Source organism: Anopheles ziemanni, chromosome 3, assembly GCF_943734765.1.
Source record: "Anopheles ziemanni chromosome 3, idAnoZiCoDA_A2_x.2, whole genome shotgun sequence".
Lineage (NCBI taxonomy): Eukaryota > Metazoa > Arthropoda > Insecta > Diptera > Culicidae > Anopheles > Anopheles ziemanni.
The window spans coordinates 1,694,902-1,716,999 of NC_080706.1; the positions used below are offsets into that span (position 1 = coordinate 1,694,902).

At 38.8% G+C, this 22,098-nt stretch overlaps 7 protein-coding genes across 7 annotated transcripts; 5 read left to right on the forward strand and 2 right to left on the reverse strand.

The window, feature by feature from the left end:
- Positions 1-21: 21 nt before the first annotated feature.
- LOC131289072 (uncharacterized) lies at positions 22-1,267 on the forward strand. Its single transcript, XM_058318270.1, has 2 exons — positions 22-103; positions 876-1,267. The coding sequence occupies exons 1-2, from the start codon at positions 22-24 to the stop codon at positions 1,265-1,267; spliced, it is 474 nt and encodes a 157-aa protein (XP_058174253.1).
- A 6,484-nt stretch (positions 1,268-7,751) lies between these two features.
- On the forward strand, positions 7,752-8,274 carry LOC131289076 (uncharacterized). Its single transcript, XM_058318275.1, has 2 exons — positions 7,752-7,800; positions 7,874-8,274. Exons 1-2 carry the CDS (start codon positions 7,752-7,754, stop codon positions 8,272-8,274), a joined length of 450 nt encoding a protein of 149 aa, XP_058174258.1.
- A 2,759-nt stretch (positions 8,275-11,033) lies between these two features.
- Positions 11,034-12,115, forward strand: LOC131289079 (uncharacterized). The gene is made up of 2 exons (XM_058318278.1): positions 11,034-11,082; positions 11,153-12,115. The coding sequence occupies exons 1-2, from the start codon at positions 11,034-11,036 to the stop codon at positions 11,560-11,562; spliced, it is 459 nt and encodes a 152-aa protein (XP_058174261.1). The 3' UTR covers positions 11,563-12,115.
- A 1,791-nt stretch (positions 12,116-13,906) lies between these two features.
- Positions 13,907-14,578, reverse strand: LOC131289084 (gustatory and pheromone receptor 39a-like). Its single transcript, XM_058318282.1, has 4 exons — positions 14,492-14,578; positions 14,197-14,418; positions 14,045-14,134; positions 13,907-13,972 (listed from the first exon to the last, which is right to left on the reverse strand). Exons 1-4 carry the CDS (start codon positions 14,576-14,578, stop codon positions 13,907-13,909), a joined length of 465 nt encoding a protein of 154 aa, XP_058174265.1.
- A 1,610-nt stretch (positions 14,579-16,188) lies between these two features.
- On the reverse strand, positions 16,189-17,521 carry LOC131289089 (uncharacterized). Its single transcript, XM_058318289.1, has 4 exons — positions 16,775-17,521; positions 16,500-16,709; positions 16,316-16,405; positions 16,189-16,248 (listed from the first exon to the last, which is right to left on the reverse strand). Exons 1-4 carry the CDS (start codon positions 17,519-17,521, stop codon positions 16,189-16,191), a joined length of 1,107 nt encoding a protein of 368 aa, XP_058174272.1.
- Positions 17,522-17,964: 443 nt separating this feature from the next.
- Positions 17,965-19,188, forward strand: LOC131289102 (gustatory receptor for bitter taste 66a-like). The gene is made up of 5 exons (XM_058318303.1): positions 17,965-18,044; positions 18,297-18,639; positions 18,700-18,843; positions 18,909-19,067; positions 19,126-19,188. The coding sequence occupies exons 1-5, from the start codon at positions 17,965-17,967 to the stop codon at positions 19,186-19,188; spliced, it is 789 nt and encodes a 262-aa protein (XP_058174286.1).
- Positions 19,189-21,137: 1,949 nt separating this feature from the next.
- LOC131289105 (putative gustatory receptor 28b) lies at positions 21,138-21,865 on the forward strand. Its single transcript, XM_058318305.1, has 5 exons — positions 21,138-21,239; positions 21,306-21,455; positions 21,515-21,583; positions 21,653-21,742; positions 21,803-21,865. The coding sequence occupies exons 1-5, from the start codon at positions 21,138-21,140 to the stop codon at positions 21,863-21,865; spliced, it is 474 nt and encodes a 157-aa protein (XP_058174288.1).
- The last annotated feature ends 233 nt before the right edge of the window (positions 21,866-22,098 follow it).

A 22,098-nucleotide genomic window follows, 5' to 3' on the forward strand; every position in this document is an offset into this window, starting at 1 on the left:
CAGGACAATGCTGGTAACGCCATGCTCAGCTCCCCAAATCGGGGATTGAATCGGTCCGCCGAACAGCCGAACGCTTCAGTCGTCGGTGCCATGGCAACCGGCGGTGATGGGGTTGACCGGCATCTTGTCTACGGAGAGAACGTCACAAACACATGGAGCATTTGGAGCTCCAGGCTGAGAAATCCACTGGTCAGAGAGTGGCTCCAAGCATCGAGCGGTATTTGAACATAAGGATGTGCATATCCAAAACAGAAGCATGCTGCTACATCCTTTTTTGTTATGGTTGTTTAACCGAGTTTTTATTTTATTGCAACCTACTTTAGAAACCTGATGAAATGAATCCAAGTGTTCACTTTAGACATCATTTAAGTAAGACCAGCAAACATTTTTACAACAAAATAGAAAAAATACATTACATTCACCTCAGGTACTACTACAGTAGTAAAATTTGAAGATTGTGATCTAATTGGAAATTTCGAAGAATTAGATACTTTTCATATTCATAACATTTTATTTGAAACATTACTTTTGAAATATTTCGAATCTATCTTTCGCCTGACAATGAATCATATACCTGCATCACAATCACCATTACTTATAGAAATTTATATCTTATCAAGCACTCGCCAAGTGTGGTTGGTGGTGATAAGATTGGTCCGTCTGGGTAGAGCATTGACGATAGCGACAGTTTTTCGTAGCGTCTCGATAACGTTGCATCATCAGTGTAGCTTGGAGTTTCAAAATTTGTAAAAAAAACCCTCCAAATGACGACTCAACACAGGCTGATTTCACTTTTAGTGGTGTTTTATATTTTTCAAGCTGGTAATTATTCCATACCGGTACGGGTTGACAACCACTGACATTCAAACGCTTAGTTCCAGTTGCCTCCTCGTTGTCCTGCTTCTCGTGCAACCACGACGAGGGTGACGATGTGTGCGAAGAAAGTCTCATCGAATGTGATGCCAGTTCCGCCTCGGTCGACATGTTGCGGGTGTTGGCATTCAAACCGACCGTCCAGATGATACAGACGTCGGATTTCCGCTGCTTCGAGCTGATCGTCGAAGAGACCGGTGATCGTCGGTATCGGATTCGCGGCTGTTCGTACGATTCGATGGACGTGTGCCAGGGGGAAACACGTATCGGGGTGCAGGCGGGATGCAGATGGTGTAACGATCGCGATGGGTGCAACTCGGCCGGAAGCCTTCGAGTGAGTTTGCTTGTGCTTGGTGGATTATTAGTGGCAGGATTTACTAAGCAACTCATGTGATGCATTGTAAGCAACTTTTAAACGAGTCATGTTTCGAAATTCCTGAAAATCCACCCTCGGTTAATACTTTTCTTGATGGAATTGTAGCAGGATTATCAAATGTGCCGCAATAGACGTTATCATCTGTAATTAGACACTTGTGTTATCAGAGGATGTATTGGAGAATATACGCAGGCGATTACCGTGAATAAAAAGCGACGATCAACGTCAAATAATCCACAAATGTTGATATCGAAACTACGATGAAGGTAATCAATCTTCATAGCTTCAATCTAAAAGGAGAAAACAAAACTTACATCTCACAACAGAAAAAATGGAGTGTAAATACATTTCTCACCAATCTTTCGACGCCAGCGTCGTGTAAAAGGGGAACACGCTGCAAAAGCATAGAGAACGATGTTCTAGCTTTCGCAGTGTAATAACATGGCCCATAGATCATGAAGTACAGCTGGGTACCTTGGTACATTAGAAAACAAAGGAAGTGTTTGTATATAGTCATCATAGATATACCTTCGTGAAGATCCTCGTCGTACACTAAGTACATGTAAAATAGCTGAAGAAAAGTCACACGGTGAGTATTGGGGATGCAAACTGGGTTACAAAATTTACCGTGTAGAGTATAGCAAAAAATGACCAACTGTACTGTTGCAGCAGAGGAATTTCCATCAACTTCACAAATGTCTGAACTGTTTTCGCTACAGCCCAATGATCTTCCCAGTATGTAACTATTTCTTTCACATAATTTGTCGAATTTTCATTCGCACCTTCCTTCGACTGGCAACCGACTTTCACACCATGTGATCGATTTTTGTGATACGTTCGACACGGGTCGGCATGTTCCAATGCTTCCTTTAATGTTTTATTCAGAGCATTGAAGCATCCAACGGCCGCAAAAATAACCACCAGGAAAAAATTGTTCTGTATTGCCACCAACCATATGATGAAAAAGTGGCAAAACTTCGGCAACTGCTCCCAACCCAAAGGACCAGGAGATAGCACTGTAATCGCAAAATATGCACCGAGTATAATGAACAAGTGATCAAGCAGTAGCACCTTCGCACAAAATCCTTTCATCATGAGATTATCCTTCTCGTCTATAACGAAGCTCCCTTTTTGATTTTTGAACTGCTTTTTAATTATTAAACTATTCAAAAGCACAACAACTCGCTTTCGATGGTGTATTATTATGCAGTTCGATGCAACCACGAATAGTACCATACAGGTAGACTGTACTCCTAGGAGGCACCGGTTCATTGTTGAAGTTGTAGTGGCTAGGACGTACAACGCGTGGGCACTACTGACTATAGCGTACAAAATCGTGAATGTGATGCTGTACCAGCAGTATACCATACTTTGTTCGTAATGATTTTCCAAAAACCTGAACTTGAATGGCTGCATCCCGCAAAAGGTTAAAATTGCTGTTAACACAACAAAAGCGATCTTTTCGATGCGCATTCTACAGTATTGCCATTCTAACTTGCTACTGTTTATCACGCAACATTGGAAGGCACTTGGAATGCTATTTTTAATTAAACTTAGAACCACTCGAGGTAATGACACAACATCAACAACGGCTGAGAAATGCATGGAACACATCAATTTCAATAAGTATATTCACGCCTCTACCGTTTGCCGCCAAATTACGCTTCCTTATTTAAAATATTACCATGCATAGTTTAAATGCAGTAAATTGCTCATCATTTAAAATCCAAACCATCCACGTAACATTGCGTTAGCAGTAAGTTATGTGGAAATTTTCAACATAAACCTCTTCAACAAAATTAAAGACTTATAGAACAACAGTTATAGAATTTTACAACACAAAATGTGTTGCAATCAATTCTCATTAGTTTTCTGAAACTATAAACTGATTGAGACATATTGATTTGAAAAGTAGCAAACGATGCCAGGGAAAGCGTGTCATAGACGTTAGGGTTTACAGGAATGCACACGAGAGATTATGATTTTCTCTTTCATTGCGTACTCTCGATCTTATGCTCTCTCAAATGCACTTGGGAGCAAAACAGATGATATCATCCCCCCTAAACGACCAAAGTGGTTTTAATGTTTAGGTAAGTTCATAATGTACGTGCTGCACACGATATTTACTACAGGAATCTTTTTGGTAAAATCCCAAATGAAGCCCCCTCCCAGCCTAAATCACTGTCGTGGCTACACCATTTGTGAGCGGATGTACATAAAGGTTTGCAATGGGTGAAACAATTGGCGTTGTGTGAAGCGTTTGAATTGAATGTCTCGTTAAATTAAAGATTAAGGTTATACTGGACAGGATGTACAACATGAACTCCCTCATGCATAACATTCATGAGTTTATGAAAATTCGGCTACCCAATCAAACTAGGGGGGCGGTCTCATTTCAAACTCATTTCAGCAGTCCAACTCATTGGTTTATGCTGTCCACCTTGCCTAGTTCAAACGATTAGTTCAAATCATTACAGCTTCTAACGGAAATTCAAACGGTTCAAATATTCAAAATGAATTGATGTGCCACCTATTGCAAAACTTTCAGGCGCAAACGTAGAAAAAACGGCGTCGATGTGGCGAGTAGGAAGCCTCATTGTGGGATTTTACCTAGTATTGCGTTATTTTATGCACACTCCTGCCACATTGGCGATACTTTGGCAAACATAACTTTCTCTTTCTTTATTTGGAAATCTTATCTTATCTTATCTTTCGTTCTGAACTTCGAACTTCGGTTCTCTTTCAACATTCTTCCACATTCGTACCTCTGCTCTAGACGGTGAAGCAGTGTCGCTGGCAAAATATTTAGTTGCTTCTTCTGAAGGTTAATAACATCACAAAACAACAATGAAATTGATCATTTTGGGTCTCTGTATTCTGCTGGGATGCATTCATGGTAAGTTTTTTGCGAAACATTCGTTTAATTAACGCAACAGCCAGCATAACAACTAACGTGTGTTTCATTTTAGCTACACAAGCCTTGCGCTGCATGCAGGGATTGGACGTTGAAAATGAAATCGTAGATGAGTCTGATAAGCTCAAATTAATCGAATGTACTTTTGTTAATGCCACCATCTCAGCAGGAAGGTTGTTATTGTTGAAACCAAACACTTTTTCGTTGCCATCAACCGAATATAAGTGCTTCCATTTGGGCTACGAACACGTGGAGCGACGTAATGAAACGGCCATCCTGAAGGGTTGCATCTACAAGAATCAGGATGTGTGCAATGGCAAGTTCAACCAACATGATATTAGAGAGGTATTCTGCAGTCAGTGTAATGAGGACGAGTGCAATTCGTCTATTCGCTTTACATCGGACTGGAAGATTGTGGGTCTAACCATGTTCGCCATACTAGCCTACCTCATGCAGTAAGTTTAACAAACCGCTCTACGAGCAGCATATTAACCTCAAGCAATACGAAAACATTCCTACAATATTAGATGTTTAGTATTTTAACTAACCAAACTAACTCAGAAAAACGAACGCCTTCGACGGGCACGGAAGTAATCAGAAAAAACAGGTAAACAAGTGCTGCCAATATTTACACAAAACCGCGTATCGCAATAGTTACACATTGAAGTTATTCAAGTGACCTCATGCTAGCATCCAGGAAACCAAAGCCTTATGCGAAAACATTGTATGCATCTCTTATCTCGAATGTTTAAGTAGGGGGCCTACAAAATGAACAATATTTTTAGAAGAAGATTACTAACGCATGTTTCAATGTTTAGGTAAGTTCATAATGTACGTGCAGCACACGGTATTTGTTACAGGGATCTTTTAAATTACATGACAGGTTATTGTGAGAAATTAAAGTTCAGTATGTTGCCTACATTCTGGTGGATATCATTAGAATAGAGAAAAGGATTAATGAAAAAGATTAACGAAAAGGGAATTAGGAACTAAGTCAAATGAATATAAAGTAACGCACATGAACTATATTTGACAGAATAATAAACGGTAGCAAACTGGAGCTCAAGGTGTAAGGTTACCTTACTTCACGAAGACCATCCGAAATTTCTTACAATTATCATTCTTTAGTAAGCATGTCTGAAACACCAAAGAAAAAGATATTTACTGCATTTGTAATATACTTTTATGAACAAGTTCTCAATAAAAACGCGTAGGCTAACTGTGGAAGAACTTATTATGTATGTCATTGAAATAATTTAAAAATAGTATGGCGTTATTTTATGCACACTCCTGACTCATTGGAAATACTTTGGCAAACATACCTCTCTCTTTCTTTATTTGCAAAAAATATCTTTCGTTCTGACTAGCGAACTGCGGTTCTCTTTCAACATTCTTCCGCATTCGTACCTCTGCTCTAGACGGTGAAGCAGTGTCGCTGGCAAAATATTTAGTTGCTTCTTCTGAAGGTTAATAACATCACAAAACAACAATGAAATTGATCATTTTGGGTCTCTGTATTCTCCTGACCAGCATTTGTGGTAGGTTTTTTCCTGCGAAACGTTCGTTTGATTAACACAACAGCATAACAATTAACGTGTGTGTAATTTCATTTTAGCTACACAAGCCTTGCGCTGCATGCAGGGGGTGAATTATTCAAATATAATCGTAGATGAGTGGAAAAAGCCCGAATTCATCGAATGTACTTTAGTTTATGCTACCATCTCAGCAGTAAGGTTGTTAGAGTTGAAACCAAACACTGTTTCGTTGCCATCAACCGAATACAAGTGCTTCCATTTGGGCTACGAAGACGTAAAGCGACGTTATGAAACGGCCATCGTGAAGGGTTGCATCTACAAGAATCAGGATGTGTGCAGTGCCAAGTTCAAGAAACCTACTATCAGAGAGGTATTCTGTAGTCAGTGTAATGAGGACGGGTGCAATTCGTCTATTCGCTTTGCATCAGACTGGGTCTAACCATGTTCGCCATACTAGCCTACCTCATGCAGTAAGTTTAACAAACCGCTCTACGAGCAGCATATTAACCTCAAGCAATACGAAAACATTCCTACAATATTAGATGTTTAGTATTTTAACGAACCAAACTAACTCAGGAAAACGTACGCCTTCGACGGACACGGAAGTGTTCAGCATAAACAGGCAAACAAGTGATGCCAATATTTACACAAAACAGCGTATCGCAATAGTTACACATTGAAGTTATTCAAGTGACCTCATGCTAGCTTCCAGAAAACCAAAGCCTTATGCGAAAACATTGTATGAATCTCTTATCTCGAATGTTTAACTAGGAGGCCAACAAAAGTAACGAGATTACTAACACTATTAGTTGGCTTTTTGCCTCCATCGTGGTAATCAAGAGAACAGTTTACAAATACTAAGAGTAGTAACAGAAAATATTTTCTACACATTGGGAGCTATAAGTCAACAAAGCTGTTTGACGGTTTCCAAAATCAAATGGATAAGTTTTGTTTTTTCAATCAACATTGAAAGGCACTCGGATTGCTATTTTTAATTAATCTTAAAACCACTCGGAATAATTACACAACATAAACTACGACTGAGAATTGCATTTTAATATGTAAAGCGCAATATGTAAACACATAAATTTCAATAAGTATATTCACGCCTCTACCGTTTGCGCCAAATTACGCTTCCTTATTCAAAATATTACCCTACATAGTTTAAATGCAGCGAATTGCTCACCATTTAAAATCCAAACCTTTAACTTAACATTGCATTAGCAGTAAGTTATGTGAAAATTTTCAAAACGAAACTTTTTAATAAAATTAAAGACAAATTTATAGAACTTACAACACAAAATGTATTGCATTCCATTCAACGCACATTAATTTTCTGAAACTATAAACTGGTTGAGACAAATTAATTTGAAAAGTAGCAAACGATGCCAGGGAAAGCGTGTCATAGACGTTAGAGTTTACAGGAATGCACACGAGAGATTCAGATTCGCTCTTTCATTGTGTACTCCCGATCTTATGCTCTCTCAAATGTACTTGGAAGCAAAACAGGTGATATGTATCATCCACCCTTAGGGTGGAACCACGACCAAAGTGGTTTTAATGTTTAGGTGAGTTCACAATGTACGTGCTTCATACGATATTTGGGACAAGAATCTTTTGAATTACATGATTGATTATCAGTCTTTAGTAAGCATGGCAAGAAAATTATATTTGCTGCATTTGTGACAAAAAAGAAACAACATTTTAAAGAAACGTATATCAAAAAGGCGAGTGAAAATAATAATATACTTTTATGAACAAGTTCTCAATAAAAACGTGTTGGCTAACTGTGGAAGAACTCATCATGTATGTCATTGAAATAATTTAAAAATAGTATGTATTGCGTTATTTTATGCACACTCCTGACACTTTGGAGATACTTTGGCAAACATATCTTTCTCTTTCTTGATTTGCAAAAATCATGTTGACAAGCGATCTTCGGTTCTCTTTCAACATTCTTCCCCATTGAACGAATACTCTACACAGTGAAGCTGTGTCACTAGCAAAATATTTAGTTTCTTCTTCTGAAGGTTGATAACATCACAAAACAACAATGAAATTGATCATTTTGAGTCTCTGTATTCTCCTGACCAACATTTATGGTAGGTTTTTTTCTGCGAAACGATCGTTTGATTAACACAACAGCATAACAAATGTGTATTAATTTCATTTCAGCTACACAAGCCTTGCGGTGCATGCAGGGGGGGAAGTTTACAGACGGATCCATAAGTTTGGTATGGGGAAGGCACGAAATCACCGAATGCAACATGGCTTCTACTGCCATCTCAGCAATAAATTTGTTGCTGATAAAACCAAGCACTGTTTCGTTTCCGTCAGACGAATACAAGTGCTACCATCTGCGCTACGAAGACGTGAATAAAATAGCGGGCATCTTCAAGGGTTGTATCTACAAGAATCAGGACGTGTGCGATGGCGTGTACAAGGGCGATACTTTCACTGAGGTATTCTGCAGTCAGTGTAATGAGGACGAGTGCAATTCGTCCATTCGCTTTGCATCGGACTGGAAGATTCTGAGTTTAACCATGTTCGCCATCCTAACCTACCTCATGCAGTAAGTTTAACAAAACGCTCTACGAGCATCATATTAACCTCAAGCAATTCGAAAACATTCTTACAATATTAGAAGTGTAGAATTTTAACGAACTAAACTAACTCAGAAAAACGAACAAGTGATGCCAATATTTACAAAAAAACAGCGTATCGCAATAGTTACACATCGAAGTTATTTAAGTGACCTCAAGCCAGCTTCCAGATAAGCCTTATGTGAGAACGTTGCATGAATCTCTTATCTCGAATGTTTCACTCAGAGGCCTACAAAATGAACAAGAATACTAACGCAACTGGTTGGCTTTTTGCCTCCATCGTGGTAATCAAGAGAACATTTTTCAAACACTTAGAGTACCGACAGAAAGTATGTTCTAAACATTCGGAGCTATTATTCGACAAAACTGGTTGACAGTTGCCAAAATCAAATGGTCATTACATATTTAGGCGTTGACTGCAACAAAAAAAGTTTTTTATTACTAGAGTTTCGTGATAAATTTGTTTTTCCAATCAACATTGGAAGGCACTCGGCTGTTTTGCTATTGCTATTTTTAATTAAACTAGGAACCATTCGGAGTAATGACACAACATAAACAACGGCTGAGAAATGTATTTTAATATGTAAAGCCGGGTCCCTGAAATAGGTTAGCGATAAGTAGAGTTATTCAGGCCACATGGTCGCAGTAAAATTGTGACTCACACAGAAAACCAGAATAGTCACAGAAAATCAGGACATATGGCCATAATAGCCGGTGCTTAATTCAATAGAGGTATGCCTCCAGGTTAGCTTGCGAAGGCCCAGGAAGCTGGATTCAAAAGCCTTACTGGACTAAATCCTCCTTGAAGAAGAAGAAGAAGAATAAGAATAAGAAGAAGAAGAAGAAAAAGAAGAAGAAGAATATGTAAAGCGTTACCTCACGAATACGGAACACATCAATTTCAATAAGTATATTCACGCCTCTACCGTTTGCCGCCAAATCACGTTGTCTTATTTAAAATATTACAACAAAACGTTTAAATGCAGCAAATTGCTCACCATTCAAAATCAAAACCTTCCATGTAACAGTTATGTGAAAAATTTCAAAACAAAACTCTTCAACAAAATTAAAGACTTATAGAGCCCAATTTATAGAACTTGCAACACAAAATGTATTGCATTCCATTCAATTCTCATTAGTTTTCTGAAACTCTAAACTGATTGAGACATATTGATTTGAAAAGTTACAAACGCCGCATACGAAAGCGTGTCATAGACTTTATGGTTTACAGCAGAGGTGTCAAACATGCGGCCCACAAACCCTTTGAAATAATTCATGGAAAGTTTTAAACCATATGAGCAAGGATTTTATATAGATTTTTCGAGATAAGCTAATAAATCGGATGAACTATTAGTAGCAGTGTATATTATTATAAACGATGCAACGGCCTGTACTGTGACAATCAGCAACGTTTCAAGTCCTGAATTGCTGAGATCCAGAGAATGTGTTTTGAATTGCCAAAACCTGTCAATTACCTGACATGAAACAGAACATGTATGTTTGATTAATTAATGGGTTTCAGCACGCAGCGGGAAGTGTTTTTTGTTACCACTGTTGTAACGGAGAATAAGGCCGCGGTTTTTTTTAACGTAACGTGCAAGTGATACCAAATCAAAGTTCATTTTTTAAATATTCGATCTGAGTTCGATACAACAAAAAGATCGTTAGTTATCCGTGATCATAGTTCTGATTCATTCTTAAAACAAGTTGTTCAAGATAAAAAGCTCCTCAAAAATCGATAAAACGATTGCGGCTAATTTAATTTGATTTTGAATAATTCGAAATGAGGTTTTTATAGAATGCACTTCGTTCAGCTTAAGATTTGTCTTAGAAACATTTCATTGGTAACGGTCAGGCACAATAACTCCGTCGTAAGCGGATTGAAGACATTCAATCGTTTTCCAAATTCTACCGAAATCATATCAAGTTTATTTAAGCATATTTTGCAATTTAACACTATTGTGCTTTTTAGTAGAGAGTTAAGTTAAATAAAAGCTCATAATTACTATAGCCGCGGGGTTCGCAACAGCCGAGCGGTAGCACCGGTTAGAAATCCTTTTTTGGGAGGAGATGCGGCCCGCGAGGACAACTGAGTTTAACGTTAGTGGTTTACAGCAATGCTCTCGTAGCTTATGATTTTCACTTCCATTGCATACTCTCGATCTTATGCTCTCTCAAATACTCTTGGGAGCAAAACAGATGATATCATCCACCCTAAACGACCAAAGTGATTTTAATGTTTAGGTAAGTTCATAATGTACGTGCTTCATACGATATTTGGGACAAGAGTCTTTTGAATTACATGATTGATTATCAGTCTTTAGTAAGCATGTCTGAAACATCAAAGAAAATTATATTTACTCCATTTGTGACAAAAAAGAAACAACATTTTAAGGAAACGTACATGACAAAGGCGAGTGTAAGTAACAATATACTTTTATGAAAAAGTTCTCAACAAAAACGTGTTAGTTAACTGTGGAAGAACTTATAATGTACGGCAGGGAATATATTTAAAAATAGTATTACCATATTTTATGCACACTCCTGCCATACTCTAAATACTTTGGCCAGCATTCCTATCTCTTTCTTTATTTGCAAACAATCTCTTTCGTTGTTTTCGGTTCTCTTTCATCCGATTCCGCATTCGTTCCTCTGCTCTAGACGGTGAAGCTGTGTCGCTTGGAAAATATTTATTTTCTTCTTCTGAAGGTAAATAAAATCACAAAACAACAATGAAATTGATCATTTTGGGTCTCTGTATTCTGCTGGGATGCATTCATGGTAAGTTTTTTGCGAAACGTTCGTTTGATTAACGCAATATCATAACAAATGTGTATTAATTTCATTTCAGCTACACAAGCCTTGCGCTGCATGCAGGGGTTGGAGGTTGAAAATGGAAACGAAAAGAAGCAGGAGAAGCCCGCGAACCCCGAATTCACCGAATGTACTGTAACTTCTACTGCCCTCTCAGCAGCTAGTTTGTTGCTGGTGAAATCAAACACTATTTCCTTTCCATCATCCGAATATAAGTGCTACCATCTGCGCTACGAAGAAAAGAATACTAAAGTGGCCACCATCGTGAAGGGTTGCATCTACAAGAGTCAGGACGTGTGCGATGGCAAGTTCAAGACCGATACTGTCAGCGAGGTATTCTGCAGTCAGTGTAATGAGGACGAGTGCAATTCGTCTATTCGCTTTGCATCGGACTGGAAGATTCTGGGTCTAACCATGTTCGCCATACTAGCCTACCTCATGCAATAAGTTTAACAAAACGCTCTACGAGCAGCATATTAACCTCAAGCAATTTGAAAACATTGGTACAATATTAGAAGTGTAGTGTTTTAACGAACCAAACTAACTCAGGAAAACGTACGCCTTTGCCGGATACGGAAGTGTTCAGCAAAAACACCCAAACTAGTACTTGCAATATTTACACATATCAACGTATCTCAATAGTTCAACATTGAAGTTATTCAAGTGACCTCAAGCTAGCTTCCAGAAAACCAAAGCCTTATGCGAAAACATTGTATGAATCTCTTATCTCGAATGTTTAACTAGGAGGCCTACAAAAGTAACGAGAATACTAACACAATTGGTTGGTTTTTTGCCTCCATCATGGTAATCAAGAGAACAGTTTACAAATACTTAGAGTAGTGACAGCAAATAGATCATAAACATTATCCGTATTGCACGTTTTCTTCGGTCCAATGTTTTACCAATGTAGTGTGGCTTCTTTTTTGTAATGCTTCGAGTGAAAAAACCGCAATAAATTCCCCATCAACAGACCGTTATGGCATGTTGACGTAATACCGTCGCCTAGTCATTTCCATTTTAAAACCAACCCATGACGTAATCCGAAACATGTGCAAATTAGCAGTCCAACCCTAGCCCTGCTAATCTTCACTGTCTTCTTGGCGAGCTGACGACATTTTCTTTACTTTGTGCCTTTGTTGGAAGTAAGATTGGTTTTATTATTGCTATCCATATTTCTCGATGTGAAATTGCACCAATATTATCAAATAACTCGTCACAGTTGCTATTATCTAGGGAGAAAAAAGATAATATTATTGTGATTTTTGTCAATTATGGATCAATACTCACACCAAATAATAGTCCTCGATTTAGAGTGTACATTTTGTAGATACTGATAGAATAGTTCCGGTGCAGACAATCGATGGTGATTAGTTCTAGCTGGAAACAGAATAATCTATTATAGACCCCTTCTAACTGAGGACAAATCATGCGATCGTACCAACTGATCTATCTCGGCTTCGCACCAATGGTTGCCGACAGCGAGCATAACAGGAAGCATCTCTTTCGAGCGGCCAGTGCACGAAGCCGGTATTTGTACACCGAAATAAAGTTGACTGACAAGATACAGGAAGAATGTTACGGAGTTCAGATACTTCCCACCATCCTCCAGATCGAATCCATTTCTCGTTTCTCCCATCGTCGAGATGTAAAGGTAGTATACCTGCAATCGATTCGAGCTACTTTCATCGCTATCCAGTTTTGTTTGTTTTTTCCAAACATTCTTACCGACACAATTATCATGAAAAAGTACCAACAGTGCAGTAGCAAAACCGGTAAACTCAGGGCAACCATGAAATTAGATTCAAAAGATGATTTTTTACAGTGCGTCCTAAACAATTGCATCAATTCCGCAGACGCATTCTCTATAGGCATCCTATCTGCTCCTGCAACCTCACAGGCCATATTTACCAGCCTGCAGTTTATGTACTTTTGAATGGAGTTACAGATCATTAGGCCCATAAGATTGAAATTCATCACCATTGTAATGATGTACCGGAAAGCGAGGAACATTAAACAAAAAGCCACCTCTAACATACTGCCGGCATCGTATAACACATAATACATGAATACTGAAAAAAATAATAGAAGCACATCGAAGCAAACCATTTTCACAGTTAAAACCCTTATGTATTCCTCCTTTGCCGATCCGTAACACTTTTCCCTTTGCACAGTTCTGCGTAGAGCGAACAACTCGTTCAAAAATATACACATTTCATCACCTTGCCGTAGTAGTGTCACGTTCACCAATAACAGAAAAATGTATATGAAACATAATTGCATAGCGATCATATAATTTGCGATAGCTACATATTCACTGTTATAGCTAATGTATAAGGCAGTGAACAGTATTGGAGCGCCAACAGCGAATGAAACGGTCATCACTGCACAGTAAAAACTATCCCTGTTGTTTCGGGAAAAACATTGTTTATCTGAATCGTATCGTATTGGCAAGATGCCAAGTACGCGTAAAAAATGCGAGAGAAACGTTTCTAGCCACATCGTGCAAGTTATTACTCCGTTGCAACGACACTAAAGTCGTTGGGAACAAGTTTGCTATCAGTTATTCATTTTTAATGAAACAGCAAATGGCTAATGACAAAGTCATTAATCAAAAGTGTCTTCCTTATTCGAATATTCAATGTCTAATCATATTTATTGTGCATCCAACGATAAACATGTTTGCGAAACCTCACTAGCAATATAGCAATTTGTAAATGACTAATAATCCCTACAATGTCGATTCATTCGATAAGTTTTACATGAGAATATACACCATCCTTAACTATCATTGTTAATCGACATCCTGCATATGAAACTGCACTAGAATGATGACATAACTCGTCATAGTTGCGATCATCTGCAACGATAGAAAATAAGAGCTTAGTGCACGTTCAGTGTTCCATGTTAACAAACGATGGGGAAGCCTTACTCCAAACAACAGACTGCGATTGATCGCATACATTCCGTAGTTTGTAATGTCATAATTTCGTCCCAAAGAATCGATCATGCACACTTCGAGCTATAAAAACGTATGAAAAAATCAAACACTTTTCAAACTCCGTCGCTTTACATTTACATTACCAAGCAGTCCACGTGACGCTGAAACCTTTGTCGTTTGATGCTATTTAATATTCGAAGCATTTTCTTACCCCGACCGGTGACTATCGAAGGAATTAACACCATACTATAAAGCTGAGCACATTGGTACAGTAAAAATATTATCGGGTTCGTATAGGCCCTAATGTCTTCTATTCCGATACCTTGCTTTATTCCTGTTAAAACAGATACGTACATATAAAACACCTGAAAATAGGCAACCTCGAGATTATCATGAAATCAAACACAAAAAAATACCGTCTGAAGAACGATAACCTACCGAGTATATGATCATGAAAAAATACCACGAATTTAACATAAGCACGGGTAGATTCATTAACATCGTAAATTCACTTTTTAAAAGCATATTGTTACAATGATTGATGTACGCGTGTTTCAGAACATCAACCGCTTCTTCTTCCAACCTAACACTCGACGCAGGCGTGTAGCTATCAAAAGTTTTCACAATTCTATTGATCTTACAGTGCGATACGTCACAGACCATCAGCACCAATAGAAAGAAGTTTTGTACCATCGTAATTAAATAGATCATACAGAAAAATATCAATAAACCCACTTTTTGAACGCTGGTCGATTGCGTTGGATCAAATAAGAGGAATATGAGCATTGATATTGACAGAAGCACTATATCCATCACCAAGAGTTTGAGGAAAAATAAAATGATTGGCTTAGAGTCCAATAATGTATATTTTACTTTCCCTTCCAGGGCTTGCCGTAAAGCGAATATTTCATTCAGTATGCGTTGCAATAAGTCCCTTTTCCATATCAATAAACATTTTACCATGACCACAAATGCGTAAATAAAAATAAACTGGATTGCCATAAGCATATTGCTGATCGGATCATTCAGCTCTTGGTTCCTTATAAACACAATAACGCAGGTGATTGGTAAAATGATCACAATAATCAACGTCATAGAAACACTGTACAGCAACACGCGTTTGCTGCACGAAAATTCCCCGCTTCTTCTATCGAATGCTAATGGAAGTATTCCACAAATAAGAAAGATATCCAAAATGACTGCTTCCAAGAAAGCAGACCAACGGCCAGACTGCATTGTAAGATATTAAACTGCTACCTCGTCAAGTGCTCAAGCTAGACTGCTTTGGCCACGTGCACTTACTATCAGATGCTCAACAATTATTAATTCATTTGTGAAAATACAACATGATGGTATTGCTGTTCTTGATTCGATCGGTGGTACTATCTTTCCTGGTGGTGTAATTATGTAAATTCGGCATAAATTCACTCCTAAAGAAGGCATTTTTGCTACGTCATTTTTCGAATTTCTTACAGCTCGGTTTATCATGCATAGCGTGGCGATCGTCAGTATAAGCAAAAAGAAATGCAGCAACAAAGTGAAGAAACATATTGCACCGAAAAACAAATATGATCGATAGCCGACGGTACTTTTTTCTATTTTTAAATAAGAATATATTGAAGTAAACCGAGTCGATGCGAGTATATTTCATCCAACAAATGGTGCAACGTGTGCCTATTTCGAATCGATATGCATTTTATACCAACTGGGAACGTGTACACGAAAATAAACCGAATTATAATAAGAAAATTTCTTATCTGTTCATCAGCCTCATAGTTTCTTTGGTACAGCATTACAAAAGTTATATACTAGTAACCACCATTAGAACGGTAATGAAAACACTCTACATGAAAACATATTTTCTGTTCGATAATGTCCCTTTCCTACCATCGACTGCTAGCGGAAGTACACCGTAAGCGAGATACCTTCAAAGTGACTCTTTCCAGCAGACTATACCAACCCCACGGCTGCATTGCGGAATACTACATAGCTTATTTGTAAGTTTGATGGATTCCGTGTTAACGAACGCCCCTGTCCACTAATTATCAAATGGTCATCACTTTTTAACACAAACGGTACATCGATCAACAAATGTGCATGCGCATATCCTGCGATCTACGGTATTGGTATTTCTTTTATTCCTGGAGGTAGAATTGCACTAATATAATCATGTAACTGGTCGTACTAGCAACAATCTGTGAAACGGTAATTTTCGTCAGTGGGAAATATGATGATGACTTCTTTCTTAACTTTATTACTCACGGAAAAAAGCATTGTGTTGTCTATTGTGTACAACCCTTTGATGCGAACGGTATAGTCCCGACTCAGGTACTCGATTGTGAGTAGCTCAACCTAGACGAACGAAAAACAAGCAAATTAAAAGCAGATAATTAAATAGAGTACACCATACCTCCTAATTTGGAGCAGAAGAATAAATATGATATACCGCTTGATCGTTCGTATCGTCCACCATCCTGTTCGTGGAGCATGACAAAGATTGAATGATAGAGCGTGCACTTTCTGTAAACTTCTGGGACGCTGTGACCATATAATAAATCTGTCCTACTTCGCTTACAAGGAAAGTAATTGGATTTGCGATGTTAAAATGTCCTCCACTACGCATATCCTGCACCACGCTAGTGTAAGTGTAGAAGACCTGTAAAACAAATGAAATCAATTCGCAATCGAAGTATCGGTAGAACACTTGGTTATCACACGCACCGCAAAAACTACGACGAAAAAGTACCACAAGTTAAGCAGTAGCAACGGTATGCTCAGAATCTCCAACATGCCCTGCACGGTAACGGTGGTGTCGGTATGCTGAAGGTACAGTTTGACGATTTCGTTCGGGGTTTTAGTGCCCTGCATAATCTCAACAACTCGAACATTTATCTGACAATAAATATGCTCCGCCCGGTACAAGACCGCCAGAAGAAAGTTGACGGTCATGTTCATGGTGCTCACTAGCATCATGTTACCATATCCCACGATCATATTCCATAGGGTACGTCCTTGCATCGGGTTAAAAAAGGCCCCACATATGATCAACATGGCAAAATCAAAGACGATCACTTTAAACCAAAGAAGTCGTGCTAACCTTTTCTCAAACAAAGAGACATCTGTGTGTAGAGACGTTTTCTCACGCAGGTGTAATATGGAATTCAGCAGGTGCATTAGCTTACCACATTGGGTAATGGCTTCGAAACGGGATAGAAGGACCACAGAGTACGTGAAGACAAATTGCATCACTATCATGTAGTTGACCAAAGGGGTGCTCGGATGCATTACACTTCCAATTCCGTTCCAATAAATGAGTGGGGCGAATATTGCGTATAGTACACTCAGAAAAACGCAAGCCCAGTAGTATACTATACTTTCCACAAAACGACCCGATGTTGCATTGAGTCGAAATGGCATCATGCCACACACCATCAACAGCCAAATAAAACACTTCTCCGAAGTCAGCATTCTAACGTGAGGATGCATTCCTAGTCACCCGAAGATGATTAACTTCTGCCTGCAGCTAATGATACAACTGAACGGACAAAAAACCACTCCATCCAGTCGAGTGCCTTGGACAGGCCAAGTTCATTTTGTAAATTACTAAGCACTGTGACTCATCTCTTGTCTGAAATGAAACGGTCCTCGGGAACCAGACGGTTAGATAATAAATTTGTAATTAGCTCCTTTACCTGACCAACTGTCGCTCCAGAGAGCTCCAAAGCACCCCGGGTTAGTAGATGGGTAGTATTGGCTTAATTATGTTTTCAAAAGTGGCCCGACTTTGCCTCTATGCTTTTTATTTCTTTCTCTCGTTGCTGGGTTTCATTCCTTTTACACTGAATACTACAGAAACGTTACCCAGGTTTCAGAGAAGCAAACTTAAATTCCGATGCTGTCTAGTGATCGCCATGACTACGGTTCTCTTAGTGTTCCTCGGAATTTACACCATTCTCCGAACAGTTTCATTGCCCGAGTTGAACCTTGTACGGTATTTTGTGTATGTGGAATTATTTATTCGTTACGCAACCATAGTAACCAGTTTCTATCAGATACTGATTAACGAAAAGAAGCTTTACCACACCGCAAACCAATTCATTTTGGTAGTGCACCAACTTTCGGTTGGTCAATGGCAAACAAAATCCCTTCGGAAGGTGTATCTTCTCGCTTTTAAAGTGTTTTGCATTGATGCGTGCTTGTGTATTCTGTTGACCATTAACAATGTAAGCCACATCGAATACAGTTTTCAGACGTATCGAACGGTCAATGTATACATGGTCATGGTGAGCGCTCAGGTTACGAACGTCGTGCTGCTTGTGCTAATTTTAGGTGCGCATGGCTACGGTGAAGTAATTGATCAGCTAGATCAAACGGTTAACCAATTACGTTGCTTTGAATTTAACTGCTCCTACTGGCAGAAAAGAAAGGTTTCCCGGCATCGCCTTTGCTGTGACGCTAGCGACAGTATCCTTCGTCTGAACACATTGCACAATGCCATTACGGAAATCGTACAGAGCGTGTTCAAAGTACTTCAAATACTGATCCTACTAACAAATCTCAACCAGTTTGTCGTGATACTATCTAGAGTAAGCTAATGGGCAGTTTTGATAAAGGGCATCATATTCTCAAGAGTCCATACTACACAGCTTTACTTCATCTTCGTGCCGGTGATTCAGCAATGGCAGCATGGTTTGCAATTCGAACGAATCTTCAACTCCTTGGTGTTCGTTAGTTTCGAAATAGTGCAATGTTATTTCCTCACGCTTGGATCGAGCGTTATGGCAAAGCAGGTACACTTAACATACTTCTCTATGAAAGCTTTACACTTTGTATTAAAATCTGTTTTATTATCAAGGCCCGTAAACCTGGGTTTGTGCTGAACGTCTACATTAACGCGCATTTGGACGTACGAACCGAACAAAGTATGGACATTTTCGAACTGGCGTTGCTGACAACGGAAAGCAAAGTACAAATTGCCGGCATGTACACGATGGATTTACTGTTTTTATATTCGGTAAGGATTAAAATTCAAAATTGTCAATTTTTGCTACAAATTTTTATTTTTCTTTTAGCTAGCCACAACTGCCACAACCTATTTACTTGTGCTGGTACAATTTCAATTAAATATGCCTTAATTGTAGGGGAACTGGGGAACGAAAACGATTTCTTTTTCAATTAATGGTGTGTATTCTACTATCATTAAATATGAAGTCTTGTCTCGTTTTTCATTGTTTACACAACGATAAAAACATATGTTCTATTATGCAACGGTTCGATTGGTGGGATGTTATTTCTAAATAGAAAGTACTCTAATTGATTAAACTAGTCTTATCGAGTCGATATCGAGAGAGACTGTGGTAATTTGGATGAGTAGTTTAAAAAAACCGTAGTTAGTGTATTTCAAAATGTTTACGAACGCCGTTCAGCTTCTAGTCAAGCACATCGCCCGACTGTACGGAATACTACCGTTCTCGTTCGATAAGAATATATTCAAACTGTCCCGCGGTTGGCTTTGGTACAGCCGAATGATCTCACTGACCTTGGTAGTACTGTACGGCTTTTCATATGTTATAATTTTACGGAATCCCAACATGGTACTAGTCCCATTAAGCTTTCATCTAATAGTGGTTCAGTTTGCCCTTAATTGTGCCATTTCAATTACGCTTTATCTGCAAGTGCTCTTAAATCCTTGTAGGCTGTTGAGAGTTGTCAATAACATCGAGAAATGTAAGGAAGCAATTCAGAAATGTACTTTCATCTCGAACCACAGTCTATCGACGAAACTAGGACGCAGACTTGTAGTTAAGATGATCCTGGTGGACTTCCTGATTTGCTTCCCAATGTACGCAGAGTTCATGTGGTATGAACGTGATGCAGGACTGGTATTTCTTTTAAGTTTCACGTTCAATACCGTTGCCATCATGCACCTCGTAGCGACGGCCAACATTGTCCAGTACGCCTTAATGTGGGGTAACTGTCTTTATCGCCACATTAATGAACGCATAGAGCACCTCATCGGTAGCATGCGCCAAATGGACGACAGTGACGAATATTGGAGCGGATCCAACGCCGAGAAGCGATATATTTTCAATCACATCTGTCGGCATCTGAATATACTGCGTGGTCAACATTACACCCTCACGGAAAGCATTAGGGACATGACCCGATTCTACAATCTTCCCCTGGCGCTAATCATGTCCAACCAATTCATAATAATTATTTCGGAGGTAAGCCAACACAGATGATACTTCCGCGTATATTTCATTCATTTTTAACGCGCATATGCGCATATCAAAGCACACTACGAAAATATCCTAGCACTTCCGGTTGCTGTTTTCGACCAGTTGAAAAAGAACGTCACACCAAGGTGGTATTTTAGACCATGTTGTTTCAACAATTAGCCAGTTTACTGCTTCAGTATAACCTCTGTGTAGTGCGGTTTTTCGGATTTCTCCCGCTCACCTACATTGGACAGTTTGAAAATTTTCATGAGAACAAAAAGCTCACAGTTTGGTCCCGCGGACTTGCGTTGACACTGATTTGTATCTATCCGATCATTTACACTATGCTCATACCCCAGATCCCATACCCCAAGCTTCCACTCGTATACTATCTCGTATGGTTACAATGTTCTCTGTACTATGTGGTGTTTGTGTTAGCCTATGCTAGGCTTCTTCCGGCCAGAAAGATGCTTTGTAAAATGTTTAACAACACGGTGCTCATCTACCGGGAACTAGCTAGCGACCGGTGGTCTGATAACGAATCGAGTATAACGGAAAGAAACATTCTCAAAATGGGTCTCAAAATCGTATTCGTTGATGCACTACTAAGTGGTTTGCTCTGCTTATACTTTGGAAAATACTTCTACCACGATAAGCTATCCGGGTTTTGTTGGACGTTGAACATCATGGCCGTTTGGCAGAGTGCTAATCTGAACAATTTTGTGTTATCAGTACTTTACACCTCTGTACGTTTGTTAAGCATGGTAAATAGCAGCATGAAACACTATGTACACCGAATCGCACATTCTACGCTCGAAGCGAATAGTACTTTATCGAGCGAACCGTTGCGCAGGATATGCATTATGCACCACCAGATTACCGTCAATGTTAAACAATTTGTTCGCATTGTCGATCATCCTTTGGCTTGCATGCTTCTTGTACATTTTGTAATGGTCGTTACTGAGGTACGAGGCTCTATTCTATGTATGTTACTTAATTTCAATTCACTGAAACACAATTTCAATTTGAAGCTTTTCTACGCCTATACATCATTCATCCAAGACATGCGGTCCGGAAACGATGTTCAGATAGAAAAATACATAAGTTCCATCATATTGGCCGCATTCGAAGGATTTCAATTCTACTTTATTATATCAGCATGTGCCGAAATCACCGAACAGGTTGGTGTACGTTTTCATTTTCGCGTTAACCATATTAGCAATCAATATTCCTTTTGTAGGCAGAAAAAATGGGATTATTGATTAATGAATTCCTTCAAATAGATGCTGGCGTTGCAGTGGACCGTTGCGTGAGTGTTAACGGTATGGCAGAGAATACAAATTTATTTCTACCGCAGAAATTACACATTCTCTTCCAGATTGAAACGTTCACCATCGAACTTTTGCATCAGGATTTTAAAATCGACAACTGTGGATTATACAACATCGACTATACTCTGATGTTTTCAGTAAGTAACTTCAACGATGTTTTTTTCGATTGTGCTCAAACTCTAGCCAATTCATTCCAGATGATTGCAACCATGACAAGTTACTTAATAATGTTGGTACAGTTTCAGCTGGCCGAAGTTTAACGTTCCATACTGCACTGCAAAACTTTTTTCACAAGAGCAATATGTATATGTATGAACAATATAAATAAACCACAAAAAATGATTTTAATGTGTTGAGATGATGAAATCTTTATTTCAACATTTCTAAAAGTATTAATACATTTTGAATCATTACAATTCTTGAAGCGACCGTTCTATCTACTGAAACTAAATAAACAAGAATTTATTGATTGACTCATCTAAATCTGCTTTTT